Raw genomic sequence first — 21,943 nt, 5'->3', positions numbered from 1 at the left:
TATAATAATGTTTGCTGATCAACCGATCAGCTGGCTGCTGATTCCTCACAGGTTTTGGTTGAGCAAACAGGTCCTCCTTGGTGAGCCTCCCATGGCAACCCAGGAGTGAGCATGCCACTGCTGCTATTCTGATTGGATCGCACAAAACAAATCTGATATTATATCTCCCCTCCTTCTGATTGGATCCTGCTTTAATTAACTGATAGTGCAAATGCATGTGATTGGACTGAAGTTGTAGAACTGAAATTTCAGCTCAGATGAAGGGTACACCAAAAGTGCAAGAGTGATAACACTAAAGTGATAACGCAAGTGTGTGCAAACCTACAGTTTCTTCCATCGGTTGCATCTTTCCAAAGGACACATTCAAAGTCTTTCCACTGTAGCAGAGGAGAATTTCCCTGTTGCTCTCCCTCCTTCAGCAGCATCCAGAAGCTCACCCCACCCCGGTCTTGTCATTCGTGGAAAGGCAGCCTAAAGGCATGATCCTAGAAGGAGCAGAGCAGGGGAGTTCAAAGCGTTATCACAAGCCAAACGTCTTTTCATCATGTTTTAGAAACAAGCGTTCGCACTAATCCCCCAATAATCTCTCCAGCAGAACTGGGGTGATAAGGCGCGCCACCCACGGCTTTTCAAACACTTTTTGGGTAGTGTCTTCTCACTCTATATCTCTCCTCCCCTCTACTTCCTTTACTCTCCTCTGCACTTCCTCCTTCCCTCACTCTCCTGGAAGGATGACTGAAGGTGATCACTGTGTCCTTATTCTGTCACAAACTGTGTCTTTGCATTGACTGTGAGCCTGTTTGTTTACAACCAGATTCTGATCTTTATATTTTATCTGGATCCATCAACAGTGTTGCTTCTCTGTTTCTCCCTCTCCTCCACCCATCAAACTAGGATGCTAATTAAAATGGTGCTCCTACAGAAGATGACAAATTGATGATTACAGTGAGTGTTGAGGCTCCCTCTGCGATGCCCTCCAGAAGAAGGTGATACATAAGAAATATTCTAAAAAATGAACTAGAGAATAAGAATGTCTACTGTTTAAGACAGCAAAATTAAAAATAAAATGATCTTATCATCTTGTCACTGTCACACTGGGTAAAACACAACTGTAACTAATGAAAATTATTCTTGATTCCATTTAGCTGCTTCACTTTTAGGGTCGTTGTTCGTGCTGTCTCAGTCTCAGGGCCCTGTCTTGCAACAAATGCATGGTGTGCGGCACGCAATTAGTGTTCTCATGACATGCGCATAACGTTACCTTTTTACCAAGCAGCAGTCTGCTGACTTCATGCCAGAAGGTGTGTCCGGATGACCATGGGGTGTCTCCAGGTAAATCTTTGCGTTGGTAATACGAGAGCGCACAAAGTGACTGCGCCACTGACCAGCGAAAACCAGGTCTGTGGTCAACAGTCAAATCATCATTGCTATTTAATGGGTGCTTTGACCGTGTTGTGATGCACAGTGCTCCTGCACTGTGCTTGTTATATTCTGGGAGGCGCTGGCCAGGACAGATCCTTTTTCTCAGTGGAAAATCTTACTTACATCTGACCTGGCAAGTCAGTAAGCTAGCAGTCCACCAGTGTTCAAACTCACACGTCTCTTAAAGGATAATCGCCTTTATTTGGCCAAGTATGTTACACACAAGGAATTTGTTTCCATTACAGAACTGAGGCAACCATCTGCGTCGCCAACTTAACCGATGGCTCTAACCATCGGGGCAACTTGGGGGTTCAGTGTCTTGCCCAAGGACACTTCAACATGTTATGCCCCAAACTCACCCCTGCTTTAATGAGGAGATCAAGTACAACCCTTTTGCTACTTTCACGGGTGCTTGAACTGTTTTTCCTCATGGTCAAATTACCAAAATTATCATGGGCTCACCCAAACACCACGTGCCAGTACACCTTGATCAGATGCTGTGGACCCTCAAAATAGGCCCTCATTGTCATGGCTTACTAGAGCACCTGGACAGAACAGATCCAGTGTTAATGAAGTTGGTAACGTCTGTCGACCTGTCCATATTTAACAATTCATCCTGTCAAATCAAATCCCTGAAACACCTGATTCAATTCCTCTTATAATGATCCCTCGTGCATATTTTCTGCCACTCACATAGCATTTTGAAAGCTAAAGATACTTTAAGTGACTTTTCACAGGGATTTCAAACATGGACTCAGACCATTGTCATCCCTTGAGTGATGGACTTATTTCCTCAAAATGTTGACCTGGTGTATCATTGCTAGAAGAGCTAACTTTTATCTGTGGTGATTGAATCAGTGTGCTCCATATAGGCTACCTCTGCCTTCACCTGTCGTATACCTTGCCCACATCATGACAGTAGCTGTCTGTCTCTTAGTCTGTCAATCTGGCCCTGACAGAAGAGCCTATCATCCTAAGAGAGGAATGATTGTAGAGAAGGGAGAGAAAATGGCCATGAAAGATAAAGTACTGATAAACAGAAATGTAGCCAGCCACATCAGGCAGGAAGAGGAACAATAGAGGCCTGATCAGAAAGGAGGGAAAGGTCTATTGACCGAAACAAAACATGAGAGACATAAAGAAATATGAGGGAAAGAAAACTGTGAGAGATGTGAAGAGATGTGAGGTGAACATGGATGAAATGGGTTAGAGGAGACAAAAGGAGGAAGTGTTCATCACTCAGTGGCAATGACTGGCTGGTATCTGCATCCCTTTGCCATCTGCACTGGCTTCTACTAGGGTGGAGGAGGAAGGAAACAGAAGGAGATGTTAAGAGAGGAGAGGGAAAACCTCTATCCTCTCTATCTCTGAGCCTCATCTCCAGCAGTTCAGGAGCCCGCTTTCCAAGAGTGCCTCATTTTCAAATCTCTTATCTCGGTCCCTGTTTTAAGTATTACAGTTTTATATTTTTACATCTCATTTGCATGCAACTCATCAACTCCCTCTGTTTTTTTCTTTTTCTTCTTAGAGGTGTGCACCGATATGTGCAGCTGTGCATCAGCACGTCTGCACAAGGGAATAAGCGTTCCCTCCACTGCCGAGCCTTAGCCATGCAGGGGAATATACAAAAAAAGTATCTTGTGTTTGCGTTGAATGCTAGAAAAATGCTTTGTGCAAGTGTAGCGGAGGTAAAGTATGTGTGTGTATCTGTGTGAGAGAGTAGGTTTCTGATCTTATCTGCCTTCCTTTTCTTCTTTGTATTTTTGGAGGATTCACACAGTGACCTCTTTGTTTGGGACAGTGAGTACAACCCCTCAACCCCCTGGATAGGGATAGAAACCATTTCCTGTAGCCGAGAGACAGAGGGAGAAAAGAGGGAGAGATAGGATCCAGAAGGAGGGGCAGGAAGACAGAAGGGTAGGAACCAGAGTTAGAGGGAGAAAGAGAATCAGAAATAAAGAAGGAGGTGTATAAAAGAAAGAGGTGGTGCACAGGAGTGAAAGAGGAGAAGGGAGGAAGAGGGTGATTTGGATAGTTGAATGAATGATTTTGTGAGAGGAATGAATGAATGAATGGTGGTTCAAAAGGTCAGGACAAGAGTAGAGTGGCTTATTAAATGTATAGCTGGAGGAACAAAATATTTGAAGCGCCAATGCAAAGGAGGATTTTTAGAGAACAAAACACAGTTTTGAGCTGCCGACTCTCCAGGCTGATGCTCTTCACTTTCTGTGCATACATTATTGCAATTTTTATGAGATAACACATCTTACAGGTCAGGTAATGTTGTTGTACCAAAATCTTTTGGCTCCTAGTGGTTTTCATATAATGGCCCTGACAGTTGTGTTTATATCTACGGACCATATGGACGACCAACGCTACAGTCATATTGTCGGCCTTAATGCTCAGTTCTGATCTTTTCTGTCGGTTCCATTTCTGTTCATGTATGTGACATGTATCCAACCCCGTTCTGAGCATCGTTGCACAGATTTGACTGAATGTGTGCCGCATGCACACAAAAATAACAATAACATAATTTCCTGACAAGCTGCTCGGTTACGATGTTCTCTCCACCTTGGCATGATCAGAATCTTCTCCGTGACTGGCCGACAACTGTGAAACATCTTCATATCTCCACTGACCCCTGTCATTGTTGTTGATCTCCTCCATGTTCATTCTTACTGCTCTGTGAAACCTGATACTGAATGATGACAACAGGCGATATGTGCATGTGCAGAGGAGCAAGACATTGAAAAAAACACATGAATTCTTATCTGACTGTTCTGACAGAGGTTGCATGGTCAGCGGTTGGATATGAACCAGATCTAGGACACATGCGTAAGTGGCCCACATCTGATCTGAAAAATCACATTTGATTAGTTCATTTATCTGTGGAAAGATCATAGCTGAGTCACTTGGAGGGGATAAAATCTAATTTGTGTCATTTCAGCATGTAGTCTGAACATGGCAGGCAGAAAACCACTTTCAGACCTACTCACATGAAATTAATCACTTTATTTGTCCCCAAGGGGTAAATACTTGTGCAGGAGTGAACACGTACAGTAAATACATCTCATCTCATTTTCTTAAAAGCAAAAAAAAAACAAAAAAAAAAATAATTCAAGCACTTGTACTGCAGCACTGTTTTATTTAGGCAACCTTCCTGTATGACTGCATGTGTTAAAGGATAAGGCAAGTCGTTTTCTATATTTTTGTATTTGACAATTCCCATACAGAGACTAAAACCAACAATGATGCTGTTTTGTTTTGTTTTTGACAGGGGCTTTACGCACCAGGAGAGTCTCTTTCATTCAAGCGATTGGGCGCGGCGTGTCAGTCCAGAATTCACATCTTCCTTAATACATCCATGTTTCAGACACTGTAAAAACTTATGGCATATAAAGCTTTTGAGGCAACGTTTTTATCTGATATGTGGGTCCGGTGTTTTGTAATACGGGAACATGTCACCCAATGCAGCAGTGTGTTTCCTTGATGTGGTTTTAATCATTTTCAAACAACAGTGGAGGTGTATGACACAGACAAAGAAGCCGATCCAGGTTGGAGACTGACAGACATTAACAGTGATTAGAGGGACTGCATTGCTGGTTTTAGTGTCTGTGAGGGGAGTGTTGGAAATGCTATAGACAATGACTGGCCTTATCCTTTAAGATAAACATGTCCCTTGGAGAAATGTATCTTGTTTTGTCATTTAGAGAAGGAACAGTTTTTATATTTTATAAAATAAGCTATCAAGAAAAGTAAAGTTTTGGTCTTTGGACCACTACTCAGGTATTTGCACTAGTACTTCAAGCGAACTTTAAACCAGCCTTTTCTCTCCCAATATTGATATATAAATCACCAGTAAACCAACCAAGCCTTTATGGTATAAAGCGCTGCATGTCACACTTGATAGCAATGCTTTCAAAATATTTAAACCACTCTTTGTTTGGCATTCCCCTCATTCATTTTAAATGCTTTCCATTAGCCGTATGAAACAGTCTGTACAACTGAGACATAAGTCCAGTACGTTAGGTCTACCAGTAATGATTTGCATATACAAACAAGCTTATTGCCCAGTGGTATCAGTTAAACTGTGGCCGGACACAGCTCCACAGAGAGATCGTAGTCTGCTCATCTGCAGCGTGGTGGTGGTGCTACTGCTGCTGCACGTCTTTCTCTCCTCGCGCCCATTTAATTGAAATGTGTATATATAGCATAGGACAGTGTGAAAAGGGGTAAGATGTGGTACATTCAGGGAAAGTTCTCTGTTTCCTGTTTCCATCACAATCATCATCACTGCTTTTTGCCTTCCAGAGAGAGGCAGGGAGAATGAGCGAGGAGCCATTCTAATACTGACGAGGGAATGGAGGAAGAAAATGAAGAAATGAAATCAGCCTGGCATCATTTGCATTCAAGTTTTATCTGTGCAGGAGGAGGGCATTTTTGGGCTTGATAAGGAGAGGGCATCACAAGCTGCACTGGAGGTGAAGGGGGAGCAGTGGGGAGAGGTGTACATGTGTGTGTGAATGTTATATGTGAACTGATTTTGTTAAAAGGGTGGCTCTGGAGTTTAGTTGGTGTGTTTGCACACATACTGTATGTGAATGTTAACAGCAGCTATAGTGAGGACAGGGCATTGGGGATGGGAATGGTGTGTGTGTGTGTGTGTGTGTGTGTGTGTGTATGTGGGGTGGGGGAGTGGGAGCGGGGCGTTAATATCAGACCAAATAATTAGATTCGCTATCGTCTCAGCGGCAGCAGTGCGGGGATCAGGCAGATTAAAGCTGGGCTCGGGGCTGGTTAATATTCATGAGGGGACCAGGGTTTGGGCGAGGGGCTTAGACTGTAGCTCAAAGACTCTCCTCTGGCTGATGGGACTTAAGGCAGTGCTCTCCAACAAGATGGAGCTTTGCTGGGGAGGACTGACATCCCACTGATAGATGGAGGGCCAGGTGGAGAGTTAGGATGATAAAAGAGGAATATGAGTTATAGCGAGGTGTGCTGGCGGCCGATACACCTTCATCTGGGTGGATCTATGGTTCTTTGGCTGATAATGTTGCTTTTACAAAATGACAGGAGTCTGACAATTCTGAGGTCAAAAATTTCCATCCCACTCATTTTCTCCTTTGGTCCGCCCTCTTTTCCTCCTCTCCAGACTGTCTCTGTTCACCTTATACTATCATCACACTTGTAGCCTCACAGCAGTGGTCATCTACTCATCATTAGACTCACCATTAGAGGAAACACATTTATAATGCATGAATACATGTTCCCATTCCAGCCTAACTATATATTTAATGGGGGAACGTCTGTTATGGCCTGACGCACCTGTAAGAATTTCACAATAAACTTAACTTGTTGCGTGCAGTTTTTAAAAATAACAGGCAGATCAATAAACCAAGTGGAATTCATTAAATTAAAACAACGCATATCTTTCTTGATGAGAAGCAATGCACAAATTAAAGTAGTGTTGTCAGAAATGGCTGGTTCATATTGTGTGAACATCAGCAGCAGATCATAGACTGTATGGAAAAGATCGACAGTGCCTCACAGTACGGTGGCTGCCATCTTGGCATTTTGCAACCAGCTTCTGCACAGTAGTGACCAGAGGTGGAGTAACAGTGTCAGTTTACCAATCAAAGCTGTCAAATCATCCAAAAATACCTTTTTTATATTATAAATAACGTATTAAAAGCACACCTACCAGAAAAATGACCCCTTGTTTACACATCCGCATGATAATATCTACAACAACAAAAAAACAAACAAACAGACTTCACCTCTGGGAAAAATGCATTTGATTTGTACTTTGAGTCTTTAGTTTGGTTTATGTCCCATCAGCTAACATGGAGGAGGCAGGATTTGTGACCTACTATACTGCAGCCGGCCACCAGGAGGTGATCAGTGTGGTGGCTGTCCATCTTTATACATAGTCTGTGCAGTGAACACAACTAATGCATGGAACAATGTGCCTAGGCTTTCCTCATGTATATAGTTTATAGTATCTCTTACCGTTGTTGGAATACATAGTTCCATTGCTCCAAATGAGAACATTTGATTTTGTGAAGTTGGGTGAATACCAATCGAATGAGCTGGATATTGTATGTGGAGTGCCTCAGGGTTTTGTTTTGGGACCTAAATTATTTATATTATACATTAATGATATATGCAAGGTTTCTGATTTAGTGAAAGTGGTTTTGTTTGCTGATGACACTACCATATGGGCATCGGGTGAAAACCTACAGCAACTCTCTGGACGGGTTTCACAGGAACTTGAGAAGATAAAGAAATGGTGTGATAGTAATATACTATCTCTGAATTTGGATAAAACTAAATTTATGGTATTTGGGAATCGTAGACTAGATAATGAACTTCAATTGAAAATTGGGGGAGCTAATATAGAACGAGTACATGAAATTAAATTTCTAGGTGTCATAGTTGATGACAAATTCTCCTGGAAATCTCATATCAGATATGTTCAGCACAAAATAGCAAAGAATATATCGATATTGGCAAGGGTTAGATATATTTTGGACGGGAAAGCACTACGGATTTTGTATTCTTCATTGATTTTACCATACTTAGAGTATGGCGTTGAAAACTGGGGAAACACATACAAAAGCTCACTTCAACCATTGTATATATTACAAAAAAGAGCGATAAGAATTGTGCATAAGATGGGGTATAGGGATCACACCAATGGAGCTTTCATACAGTCTAAATTGTTAAAATTTTTTGATTTAGTGGGATATAAGACTGCTGTGTTTATGTATAAAGCCAGGAACAATTTATTACCTGGTGGAATTCAAAAACTATTTAATGAAAGGGAAGGGGGATACAATTTAAGGGGTCAGTTAAATTTAAAAATTCATGCTATACGTACAACCAAAAAAAGATCCATAAGTGGGGTAAAACTATGGAATAATTTAAGTGTGGACATAAAAAATAGTAATAAAATTGATGAGTTTAAACATAAATATAAAGGTATGTGTCAATCAAGATATATGCAAGAACAGATTTAATGGTTAATCAGATGGAACATTGTGGGTGTGGTGTATGAATGTTAACACTATGTAATAATTCTTTAGTATATTACTTGTGTGGTGTAGAGGAAAATTATTTATGTAGAGATATTGCTTAGGACTTAAAAGTTGTAAAATGATGTCATGGGGTAGGACTGGATAAGTCTAACTTCTTCCTACTCCATTCAAGCATGTACTAGGTATAAGTACATTGATATTGGATTATTATTGTTGGATATGTGTGAAATTACATGTGTTGACATATCAACTGTTTTACATGCTTGAATGACTAAATCAAATCAAATCAAATCAAAATCAAAAGCTTTTCAGAGCAGCCGAGACTGACTCTTTGTGGGTCCAGACATGTTCTTGGGTGACTGTTTGCCATTTAAGTCAATGAGCTTGGCATCAGACCAGAATAGTGAAAAGAATTTTCATACATCCAGTGGCCTCTCCATTCTCCTTAACTCACCCACCATCTCTGGCATTTGCATTTTCTGCTGGCCTGGTTAATTATACACACACATGCACACAGTGTGATCTGGCCCTGTGCCTCTCTGATTCTCATTATCTGCATGGTGTGTGTGTGTATTTGTGGCTGTTACATCTCTAAAGTAGCATGTTTTCCTTGCTGCAAGTTGACATTGTAGATTATCTGCTATTGTAATTTGTTCATGTTTATCTTGTGATGAGTTAAATCCTTGGCTTTTGCTTCCTGTTAGTAAGACCACCAACATCTTTAAATTCACCTGAGGTCTTGTTGAGGTTGTACGAACTGATTGACTGATAGATTTCAAAGTGATCTCAGAGTTTTCACACAGCCTGTTTGTAGGTGGATGCATTTGCATGCTTCTGTAGCTGCTACAGTGTTTCCTGAATCCCAACGAGTCCACAGGCAGGCCCCCTAAATAAAAATGTTTTCCTTCAGACTTCCTGTCCTCACCTCTGATCCCAGGCTACACTTGGCTGGAGGGCCTCTCTCTACTTGACACTGTTTGCTTATGCCAAGGCCAATATGGGATCAAAAAGATTTCTGGGGTAGATCTTAAAAACAGTTTTAAACATTGCAGTTTTGAACATTTCCCCTGGAAACTGGTTATTCTCAGAATGGAAATACCAATAAAAGTAATTTAGCTGCCATGTGACACTGGAGGATTTCACTGGTCAGACAGCTGCTATAAAAATAAAGGGAAATTACAAAGGGCATTTCACTGTATCTGCAATTTTACAAAGCTATGGATCGGTAAAGCCCCAGAGAGAATATGTATTGTCTTTCTTTTGTCCTAGAGGGCGGTGGAAATTGACTTTACTATAAATAAAGACATATTGACATAGCTGTGGTCAGAGAGAAGTGGACAACACTGACTTTTATTAACAGTGTTATTAATTCTCAAATAAGAAAAGATGAAAGTTATCACGCTCACAACGAGCTCTAAGTAGCCACTATGTAATATTTCAGCTCTTTGAAGAACGAGCCTGTGTGTGTGTGAGCGTTTTTATTTTTCTCTTGCTTTTCTATGCGTGTGTGTGTTTTTCACTTGTGTGCAACCGTTGCCCCATCGTGGTGAATTCCAAAGCCGTGGCCATGATGAATTAGTCTGAAACAAATTAGCAGTACTTACAGCTCAGACGGCTCCAGGATTGGGTTACAAATTAAAACAAAAGCAGCCGTATCTGCACATCAGTGCTAGTTCTCCATGAAATACAATACGCTCTGCCCCAATCTTCAACGTACAACAGACTGCGAGGCTTCCTTCCTTCTGTCCTACCCCTGTCTCTTCTCACTCTCGTCCCAAGCCAACCAAAGACAATGTCAGTCATCTTTAGGTATTTCAGGTTTCAGGCTGTACTGTATAGACTGAAAGTAACCCCAGGTAAACCTATCTCCATCTCCGCTTCCACCTCCCTGCCACTCCATCTTAAGGAGCAGATTAGGGACAGGCCTATGTTATAAGGGTCAGTTTTTTGCTCCATTTGTGTGTTTTTCTATTTGTCTTTTAGGAGAATAAACAGATTTTAATGAACAGAAGTGAATGGCTGCCTGTAAGAATGAATACAATATTATATATCAAAAATATTCAAATTTCACTGTATGTTGTGAGCTATAACATGTAATGCAGATGCGAATAACATTTTTCTAAATATTTTGTTTAAAAAAACGTAACTAGAGGATTGTGTGTGTGCACTATAGTTAATCTAATGAAAGGCATTTAGAGAAATAGTGACTGGGAGGGAGCCAAGTTTTGGCAGTTTGTTACAGGTATAAAGAATTGAGGTCAGATGCACGTACAATGAGAATACTTATCAATCCAAGTAATCCTTTTTTGGCCGAGTGCATGAAGTGTGCCAGTTTGCATGAAACACACTTCCTGTTCTGGGCTTTCCATGGACTCATTCTGTCAACTGCTTCATTTTCCTCCCACAAAGCCAGTGATAGATCCCTGTATCACTTATTTGAAGGTCTGTTTTCATCCTGATCAGCCTGTCTTTAAATGCAGCAGTATTAATAACAAACAATTGAAAGTAAGAACAGAGGAATTAGAATTTGATACTGTGTACCGAGTACCGTGTTTAAAAAAGGCTCCCTTACACAGTAGTACCAGGGTAGAAAACGCAGTACATTTCCACAATGTCAGTTTCATTATTCAGAAATAAAGCAGCTGCTGGATACTAGTAAAACTCTTATTTAGAGGTGAATCAGTATGCGATACATACTTTCTTATTTATTTAAACCACACACCATCTGTCATCTCTGACAACTGACATGATAATGCTAAACACAAAGTTAGCTCCACAAGTAGAGAAATGAGCTGTGTGTCCAAAACCTGGCAGCACAGGTTCAACGTAAAAACACAGAACCCCCTCACACTGTTCATCTTAGCATAACATGCTAAGATGCTGCTGTTTGCTGCTGCACAGGTGAGGATTAGAGATGAGTGCAGTGTAAACAGGCAGAGCTTCACTCCTGATAAACTGGGTCAGTATGAGTGATCTGTAAAAATATAAGCATAGCAACGTGATTCATTCAGTCTGCTCCTCTGTCATCTATTCCCAAACTGAACCTCTAAACACTTGTCATGACACGTCCAACAGAATCTGGAATAAATTATAGTTTTGTGCAGGAGAGTGTTCTGACCTCAAACTGAAACAAAAGATAAATAAATAAAAAGTAAAATTATAATGTAATGTAACATCAGGGCCACAGTGGGAGCCATGGAATTAAAGCTATACATGTTTGAGTGCTACAGAAAAAGCATTTGTCAAGCAGCATACACCATTGTGTCAACTCATGGACCACAACTGTTCAATGTGGTGTGAGACCTCTCCGGTCCAGTGCTGAGGGAACGCTGCCTCCTGGTGGAGAGTGAGCAGTGCTGCATCACAGACAACGGACGACAATACTGTGCTGCCCTCAGAGAGAGAGAAGAGGGTCAGCATGTATCAGTGTTGCCTGATTTAAAAGGTTGAATACATAAAGTTTTATAGAAGTTAGATGGTTCCCACTATGAATAAAGTCAGGAGGAAAGCCGGAATAGCTGGAATAGCTGAGCCATACCTTATAGATTTTAAAGGAATAAGGAAAGAAGCTGCTCCTTATCCACGTTTATCTTCGCTGTTAGAAGTGAGAACACAGCCAGTGCTTTCTCATTAATATAAGAACACAGCCAGTGCTTTGTCATTAATATATATTTTTTTTTTTTTGCAGGGCAGGTAGGTGGAACATTTACAATTACAATGCATCTGTTAATAATAATGAACATTCTGACATAATGTGAATTTGTCAATAGCTTTATATGCCATAGTATGTTCCCTTGTGTCCATGACACTCCCAGAATTCCCTGCAATGCAGATACCACACTGAGCGGTAAATATTAGAGAGATTATTAGAAGAGATCATTTATAACGGTGGGGTTTGAGCATGGCTAGATGTTTAAAGTTCACATTTATGTGGCACTGCAGTAAAAACCATTTGCAGTGTCATACTGAAAGAAGTGCATCTAAGTGTAGTAGTAGTGGTTATGGCTAAGGTTAGGATACATCTACAGGAAATGAATGTAAGTCAATGTAAAGTCCCCACAAGGAATGAATACACAGCGTGTGTGTGTGTCATTGAGACATGGGATAAGCCTATGTCCTGAGAATGATTGCCAGAGCTATTTCTCCTGGGGCCTGGTATGAACAAAGACAAGACTACTTGAGACACACAGGTGTGTATGTGTGTGTGTGTGTGCAGGCTGAGTGTGTATCCATGTCTGGTTTTGTGTTTTATGTGTTCTTCTCCCTCTCTCTCCTGCTCTCCCCTCCCTGTCTCTCTGTCTCATACCTACAGACACTGCATGTTGACTCTCTTTGTCCAGTCTATCCACTGTGGATCTTATTATGGCAGCTGGTTGAATAGCAGCCTGTCAACCTCATCAGATCTTCTTTTTCTTCATTTTCTTCTCTCAATCTCTCCCGGGGTCTCTCTTTCTCTTTTATTCTTCTTCTTCTCCTTCTTCTTTCTTCTCCTTTATTTTCTGTGCGGCTTTGTTCGGCCTGTTCTCCCCTCATTTCCTTCTTGCTCTGTAATCATCCTCTGCTCGCTGGCAGTCTTGTTATAAATGGGTGTTTACCACTGGCCACACACTGAACAGCTCCATGTAACTGCATCCACCAATTGACAGCAGTCAATACTGGGATTTCTGTGAATAGCAGCCCAGTTAAAGAAGAGCATGAACACTTAAAAGTGACAATGGAATGTATTTTAAGAGCATCTCACATTTATTTTGATCAGTTTCATTTGAAACAATGTTGGGGATGTAAAACGAGGGCTGAGAGGAACATGGTAACCTCCTGTAAAGGACAGCGGTTAAGGGGAGAGTGAGCTTTGACAAGATGATATAAGATAAACCTTTATTTGTGCCATGACCTGGAAATTCACACTGTTACAACAGCAAAGGGACAGAAATAGGCACTTGGTGTTAAGAATCACAGAGTAATGGACAAGCTATTATCACTACAAATATAGAACAATTGTAGCTGTAATAATAAAAAGACATTGCACACTGCTATGCTGTGTGGTCACAGGAGTCTGTGGGTGTGTGAGGTCGGCTTTTGGGGGGGTCTATTGCTTGTACAGTCTGACAGCAGCAGGAAGGAAGGACCTGCGATAACACTCCGTCATGCACCTGGGGTGGAGCCGGCTGTCAAGGTCTCATGCATGGGGTGGGAGTCCTTCTCCAGCAGGGATGTCAGCTCGGCTAACATCCTCCTGTCAGCCACCACCTGTACTAGGTCAAGGGGGACCTCCCAGGACAGAGCTGGCCCTCTTGACTGGTTTGTCTAGTCTTTTCCTGTCCACAGTCGAGATGCTGCTGCCCCAGCAGACCACTGTGTCAAAGAAGGTCCTCAGAAGTGTCCCCTGTGCTCTACGTGACCTTAGGCTCCTCAGCAGGTAGAACCTTCTCCGGCCTTTCCTGTAAAGTGCCTCAGTGTTCTTTGAATCAAACACCCAGGTACTTAGAAGAGTCCACACTCTCAATGTCTGTACCATGGATGTTCACCAGCATCGGAGAGGGGTTATCTGTGCCTGTGGAAATCCACCACCAACTCTTTGGTCTTCCCCGCATTGACCTGGAGGCTGTTCCACAGACACCAGTCCACAAAGTCTTGGATCAGTTCTCTGTACTTCCTGTCATTCTCATCTGTGATGAAGCCGACGACTGTGGAGTCATCAGAGAACTTTTGCAGATGACAGTTCAGTGAGCTGTGCATGAAATCAGCAGTGTGCAGGGTGAAGAGGAACGGTGCCAAGACGGTTCCCTGCGGGCTTCTGTGCTGCAGACCACCATGTTAGACACAGACTCCTGCCCGCATATACTGTGGTCGGTTGTTGAGGTAGTCCAGAATCCAGTTTGACAGCTGGAGGTTCACCTTACATGCTTCAGCTTGTCCCTGTATGGTGTTTAAGGCACTGGAGAAGCCAAAGATTCTCACATTGGTCCCAGGCTTCTCCAGGTGAGAGAGGGCTCTGTACATGAGTTAGATGACTGTGTCATCCACTATGATGCTAGACTGGTGGGTCCCCAGATAGAGAGTGGAGATGGACCAGGACCAGGTGTGAGGTCAGTGCCACCAGCCTGTGACCGGTACCACACATGATGTTCCCCACAGTTGTGGTATTCTCCCCGGCCTCAGGCTCATGTTGAACATGTGCTCAACTAATCCACACAGCTGATCTGCGCAGGACTTAAGGAGCCTGGAGCTGATGCCACCCGGCTGAGCTGCTAGCAGGGGGGCTGGTGGGAGGTGGCTGTGAGGTGGAAATCATGGAGAGGGGGGTGGGCATGGGAGAGCTGGCAGAGGCTGTCTGACTGTGTAGGGGGAGGGGCAGCAGGACAGTCAAATCCATTAAAGAACAAATTGTTGACCCATTTCTGGTCCCCTCCAGCCTGGCAGTCAGACCTGTTGTGGCCAGAGATGGTTTTGGGGCCTTGCCAGACTCTGCTGACGTTGTTCTGCAGCAGCTGTTCCTCCATCCTCCTTCTGTAGCTGGCCTTACCCTCCCAGATCTCTCCTCTCAGTTTCCTTTGCACAGCTCTCGGATCCTCCTTGTCTTCTGAGCTCGTCTTCTTATTACATTCTTATATATTTTTTATTATATTGCTGCTTAAAGTGCCTTAGATTTTGTATTACTTATTTATCTACTTTATATTTCATTTGTATTTTGTGGCATTCATGTGGACAGTAAAGTAAGAATTTCATTGTACAGGGAAACACATTTCCTAACTGTGCATATGACAAATAAACACTCTGACCTTTGACCTTGACCTAAAGGCCGCTTTTTCTTTCTTAGAAGGGTCGATGCATGGTTTGTTGTTGGAGAAGCACCGAACAGTCCTGGTGGGTACAGTGTTTCCCACACAGAGGTTAATATAGTGTGTTCTGCAGTGTGTGAGACTGTCACTGTCCTCTGTGTGAATCACACAGTTGTGTGCCATAGCTGCTGCTTGCTGTTACAGCAAGTAGCAAGTTTTGACTTTAAACATGTAAGGCATGTATCATGAGATTAGACTCTGTGGTCATTTTCTTAAAGGATGTCCTGTCGTTAAAAAAAATCTGATACCATGTACTACACGATATCGTTTGTTTATGCTGTAGCTCATTTGTTTACATTTAGGCACAGGTGGTTTTAATGGGTTGCTCTTCTATCAAGAAATAGTGAAAAATGCCATCCCAGTTTTTATCCTATTTTACTATTTTAAAGTGATATAAAAGGGGGCAAACCATATCAGCAAACCATAGCATTTGAGAAGCTGGAACCCAGACATTTGACTTTTTTCATTAGGAATAAGAGCAAAAATAGTTATTTACATATTAAGCAGACATCCTTAAATCTCACTGAGCAGTGGATTATACACATTTACGAGGATGCACCCTCTGTTTCATACTGTGTAGTTCAGCTGTAATCGAGTCTGGCCAACAAAAAACTGGTGTTCGTTCATCATCTCTTCTTTCTCTGTGTGTGTGTGTTTATGTCCAGAGCTCTAGGTTGACTCTGGTATGTGAGGATCCACACTGTTGGATTAATCAACTTCCCCTGACCTCTGACACCTCAGCTGCCAACTGTACCATCTACAGCCAAGGTGAGTTCATAAAACACTTCCAGCATCATGCCCAGCTGAGTCTGGCTGTTTGTAATATGCACTATACTCCAGAGAACCAGTCGTTCACTTCAAGCTGTGACCTGAGTCTGCGTTTTCAGGTGTGGAGTTGTTCTGTAAGGTCACCAGAGAGCTTCTGGCTGGTGAAGGGCTCCTGGCCTCCCTGTCACTGGCCCCAGACTCATCCTCCCCACTGGCCATACTCTCTCCGCCACTCAGCCTCGTCACCCAGAAACAACCTGCTGTGAAAGAAGAGCCGCTGTACCCGACGGCACTGCGCTCAGACATTCAGCTCCTCCCACAGCAAGCTGGCATGGCCGCCATCTTGGCTACTGCCGTTGTCAATAGTGAGTGTTGTATGAGTATACATTTTTAATTGGTTGGAGCGATAATTGCATCTTCTTTTTGCAGTGAAGTATATACTTTTATTTTCATGTCATTTTCATTTTTGTCTTGTCAGCCTTTACAGCTTTTATCCATTGTTGTTCTGATTAGTGTAATGTAAGCTGGCACCTATGGCCACTGTGATCTACTGTCACTTACTTTGTCTGAAAGCTGTAATGTTCTTTTTGACCACAAGGTGATACTGCAGCTTTTTACAGCTGACAGAGTGTTTGCCCTTGTAACTGCTACTCCTTGAGGTTTCCATGTGGCTTGTGCTGTGATGTCTGTGGCTGATGGCCAAATACATACAGTATATACATACACAAACACATTCACTGAGAGTGCTGGTAATCATCCTATAAAGATTCTATATAAACTGCTCAAAAAATTAAGGGATCTTGATGAACAAATTATTCAAGGTGAAAACCTTCACAAATGTACATTATATAATTTGTTCAGAACAAAACGACATAAAAGCGGTCAGTGGAAACTAAACTCATCAACCCATGGAGGCTGGATTCAAAATCACACTGAAAATCAAAGTGAAACATTGAAATCACATGTGAATTTTATCACAGTAACTCAATGTGACTCAGAAGTGTGTATGGCCCCATGTGTCTGTACGCACCCCTGACAACATCTGGGCTGCTCCTGATGAATCAGCAGCTAGTGTCCTGAGGATCTCCTCCCAGACCTGGATCAGGGTGTCACTGAGCTCCTGGACAGTCTGTGGTTGTACCTGGTGATATCGGATGCACCAATCCATAATGTCCTATAGGTGCTCAGTTGGACTTGGGCCAGGAGAACGTGAGGACCAGTCAGTGTCATCCAGGAACTGCCTACACACTCTGATCACATGAGGCCAGGCATTGTCCTGCACCAGGAGGAACCCAGGGCCCGCTGTGCCAATGTAAGGTCTGACAGTCACTCTGAGGACTTCATCCTGGTACCTCAGGGTAGTCAGGGTACCATTGGCTATGTCTTGGCTTTGCCTCTCCATTGCATCTGTTGTCACCTTCTTTTGCACCAAAGCAGGTGAAACCGATTCACAATCACTTGTGCTTCCTAAATGGACAGATTGATCTGAGGTTTAACTGACTTGGTGTTGTACTGTCATGATCAAGCGTTCCCTTAATTTTTTGAGCAGTGAACATTATATATATCACTAGATCTGGTAACACTGCAGCAAATAATTGGAAATAACTGAATAATCAAATATCCTGTATCATAATTATTGTTCACTTAACCTTTGAGCATTAAAATTTGACTAAATTGAAAAAAGGCATTAGGGTTTGCTCAAGCTATACGGATTTGTTGTGTTTCTGTTTAGCCTACTAATTATAAATGTATGTTCTGCTGGCTATCAGAGGACATTTTCCCATGCAAGGACTGTGGGATCTGGTACCGCAGTGAGAGAAACCTGCAGGCCCACCTTATGTACTACTGCGCCAGCCGTCAGAAGCAGCCAGCAGCAGCATCGTCTCCCCCACAAGACAAACCCAAAGAATCCTACCCCAATGAACGCATCTGCCCCTTTCCACAGTGCAACAAGAGCTGCCCCAGTGCCAGCTCACTGGAAATCCACATGCGCACACACAGTGGTGAGAGCAAGATTTATATGTATGCCAAACAAACAAAGGATCAGAACACTGAGGCCTAAAATGTAGAAAAATAACCAGTGCGCATTCATCAACCAGTTGATTAGGTCTAATGGTAGATTTCCCTCAGCTAGCAGCTTGTCCTTCTGATTTAAAGTATTTTCCCTCTCTGTCTTTCCACAGGTGAACGTCCATTTGTCTGTCTCATCTGTCTGTCAGCCTTTACCACTAAAGCAAACTGTGAGCGCCATCTTAAGGTCCACACAGACACACTGAACGGAGTATGTCATGGCTGCGGCTTCGTCTCCACCACAAGGGACATCCTGTACAGCCATCTGGTTACCAGCCACATGGTTTGTCAGCCTGGATCTCGCAGTGAGGTCTACTCTCCGGGACCAGGCCATCCCAAGCTGCCCCTGTCCACTGGTAAGTCATGTTATCATGGTAACAACTGATTTTCAGCATAAAAGTGAGCTGGTACTACTCGGATGTGATTGTACCAGCAATGTGGTAACCTGTCAGAATTCTAGAGTGTTGATCGAGTCTCATTCCCATTTTTACAAGTTCAGTCTGGACCAAGCACATTGCTCTGAATCTTTTAAACTCATTCACGTCAGCTACTGTTATTAGCTATACTAATTATACTAATCGTTAACTCTCTTAACCAGGTCTCAGTCCAGGAGACTCTGGTGTAGTGCTGAAGTGTCAAGTGTGTGGCCACAACTCGGACTCCCCTGCCCAGCTTCAGCAGCATGTGCGAACCCACCTCGAGGTCAGGGTTCCAGCTGAAAGGAGCCCCACTCCTCGTCAAATTACCCCGTCAATAGTTGACCAGTCCCAGCTCCAACCATCTCCACAGGAGAAGGAACCCCTAGCTTGTGTTCCTAAGCCAGACTCATCCAGCCCGGACACAAATGGCGGTTCTACCCGCTCCTGATGCCCCAATCACTGACCTAAAGATCAAAGAGGAGCCTGATTCAGACTCAGATTCAGAAGAGCAGCAAGTTGAGACAAAGGAGGATGAAGAGGAGGAGGAGAAGATTGGTGGAGAGGAGGGGGATCAAGAAACAAGAGGGAAGATAGAGGCACAACTTGCCACCTCTTCCTGCCAGACATCGGACTCTCCAAAGAGTCCAGCCACCACAACTGTGAAGGCAGAACCAACTAGTCCCACCCCTGGTTCTAGCCCTGCCCATGTGGGAGGCACAGGGTCCATTCTTCCAGGAGGTGCAATGTTCTTGCCTCAGTACATGTTTAATCCTGAGGCAGCCATTTTGCCTCAGGCCTCGGAGATACTGGCTAAAATGTCAGAGATGGTCCACAGCCGACTGAAACAAGGCCAGACAGTTCCTCAGAACAACTCAGCAGCCTTCTTTCCCTCTGGATCAACTGCACCTACAGCCACAGCCACTGCACCTCACAAAGGAGCCACCTGCTTTGAGTGTGATATCACCTTCAACAATATCAACAACTTCTATGCACATAAGAGGCTATATTGCTCCAGTAGACACCAAGCAGAAGGTACAATCTCAACTTCAGTCCCTGGACCCACAAGGGATGCGGCCTGCCAGTGGGATACATGGTTCATCCACATCTCCTCAGGGTGGAGCAGCAAGTAGAGCACCCTCTGCCTCTCCTACTGACTCTGACCCTCTAGCTGGTAGTGGAGCAGCAGAATCCAGGAGAGTGGTGGAAGTGAAGACAGAAACTCCTGTGGGAAGAGAGGGTATGTCATCCTCTTCTGAAGGGGAAGGTGGAGGTGCAAGTGTGGGAGGAGGAGGTGGAGGAGGAAGAGCCAGCGAAGGCAGTCAGAGCCCTGCTAGTGGTTCTGCAGAGGACCTAGAAGACGATCCCAAAAGAACTTTCTGCGAGGCCTGCAACATCCACTTCAGCCGTCATGATAACTACACTGTTCACAAACGCTTTTACTGTGCATCACGCCACGACCCGACAAACCAGCGGGCCGTGCACATGGCCAAGGCAACCACCGTAACAGCCTTCCTTCCCCAGCCCATCCGCACACGCAAGAGGAAGAAGATGTATGAGATTCACATGGCCAGAACTGAAGCATTAGCTAATGCTGCTGCTGCAGCCACTGCTGCTACTGTTGCTGCCTCTGCCCCATCTCCCTCTGTTCTGGGTTTGGCATTGAAGCAGGAAGGTTCTCCCAGCTTGGCAGGCAGCTCCAGCCCTGAAGGAGATGGCCCAATTGACCTGAGTAAAAGGCCTCGTCTAAGAGATGTTCCACGGCAGAGCAATAGCAATATTCTTCCTGCCTTGCCTCTTACAGACTACCATAAGTGCACCGCCTGCAGCATCAGTTTTAACAGCATCGAGAACTACCTGGCTCATAAAACCTACTATTGCCCTGCCACCACCCTCCAGCCCCACACCTTGGAGCAGCTTCACAGGCTCAAGAGATCAGCCTCTGCCTCTCCCAAGAGCAGGTCTCAGCAGGAGCGCTCAGATCTTCTACATCCTATGGAGGCTAAAGCTCTCTCCGCTGAGTGGGTCACGCAGGCTCAAGGCACATCATCCAGTCCTCATCCATCTGTATTACCTGCCTCTGATGCTGCATCTCCTCCTCAAACAAGCATCAACCTTGCAGCCACCCCAGGACCTGGAGCCAAAAGCATAGCTGCTGGTTCCCCTCAGATGCTCTGCCCATACTGCCCTAACAGGCCTATCACCTGTGATTTGATGGAGCACTTCAAGACTGCCCATGGCGTGGTTTTAACCATTCAGCCACCCCAGGAGACCCTGTCCCAGCCAGGCAGTGTTGTAAGCCACAGCCCCAGCCTTAGCCCCAGCGAAGGAGCTGCTGTGACCACCTCTACAACCCCAAACAGCCAGACCAAACTGGTCTCCCGAGTTCACAGAGATAGCATCAATGGGCTGTCCAGGAGTGGTACAACTTCCCCTGTTTCCCCGCTGGTAAATGGCAGCCCTTCATCTGGGGGTAGATCACCTTCAGCCAGCTCACCTCTGCCTGTGTCTCCTCCAAGGACTTCGTCTTTGACTTTGTCACCTGTGCCTGAAGTCCTGAGGGAGATGGTGGGGTCACCCCACCTCCCAGACAAGGTTGCCCCAACCACGGCCTCTCATCCCGTCCCCACACCTCAGCCTGCCCCTGTCGCTGGCCCTAAAACCCCAGTGATCTCCCCGGTCCAGAATGGTAACTCCCGCTTCTGTCGGCTGTGCAACATCAAGTTCAGCAGCCTCTCCACTTTCATAGCTCATAAGAAATACTACTGCTCATTTTTTCTGGGTTGAGGATTTCTTCACTAAGTTTCAAGAAGCTCAGATGTCTCTTGTCCTCTGCCATGTCTCTCACATGGGTGGAGCGGGGGTGCTCAGCTGGCGTGACTATGAATGACAATGTATGACTGTTACTCACCTGGCAGGCCCTGATGCCCAACAGCTCCAGAGCAGAATTTGGGGTTACCAACATTACAGTAACTGATATTCCTTCTATGGGTCAAAGTTTGTAGTACACTAAGAGGTGAGAACTGCACTTGCTGGTGTGCCCTCATCCTGTCTTCGTACCCAGTTCAACATCTACCACTCCCAGGCCTCACAGTATGTTGCTCTATGGGACATTAAAGTTAACGGCCTTTTTTCTGTCTCTCTGTTAAACTGAGTTTATAACAGCAGTAATTAGATTGTGACTCTTGGAGGCATTTCTGACTGATAATGATATAGTAATGAAGATGATGATGATGAAGAATCCTGTCTTTTCCTGGGCTCTTTAATGTTCCAGATTGAAACGAAGGAAGCTCTTGTGTGTAAAAGACTTGATCATGCTTTTATTACCTGTGCATACTGTATGATGTCTGGAAAAAGAATTCTATAATGCTTTTGGTTTCAACACTGGTTT

The 21,943-nt window shown here is 43.9% G+C and overlaps 1 protein-coding gene across 1 annotated transcript in view; it reads left to right on the top strand.

The window, feature by feature from the left end:
• Nucleotides 1-21,339, top strand: part of zfpm1 (zinc finger protein, FOG family member 1) — a 114,352-nt gene extending 93,013 nt beyond the window's left edge. Inside the window, 7 exon segments of the mRNA XM_020612685.1 lie at nt 15,964-16,066; nt 16,186-16,431; nt 17,836-18,069; nt 18,250-18,492; nt 18,735-18,993; nt 18,995-19,628; nt 19,630-21,339. Of these exon segments, the coding sequence (XP_020468341.1) occupies nt 15,964-16,066; nt 16,186-16,431; nt 17,836-18,069; nt 18,250-18,492; nt 18,735-18,993; nt 18,995-19,628; nt 19,630-21,339 (3,429 nt within the window).
• The last annotated feature ends 604 nt before the right edge of the window (nt 21,340-21,943 follow it).

The sequence above is a fragment of the Monopterus albus genome, unplaced genomic scaffold (assembly GCF_001952655.1).
Source record: "Monopterus albus unplaced genomic scaffold, M_albus_1.0 scaffold127.1, whole genome shotgun sequence".
In the NCBI taxonomy this organism is placed as follows: domain Eukaryota; kingdom Metazoa; phylum Chordata; class Actinopteri; order Synbranchiformes; family Synbranchidae; genus Monopterus; species Monopterus albus.
This window is presented reverse-complemented; position numbering and strand designations above follow the sequence as displayed.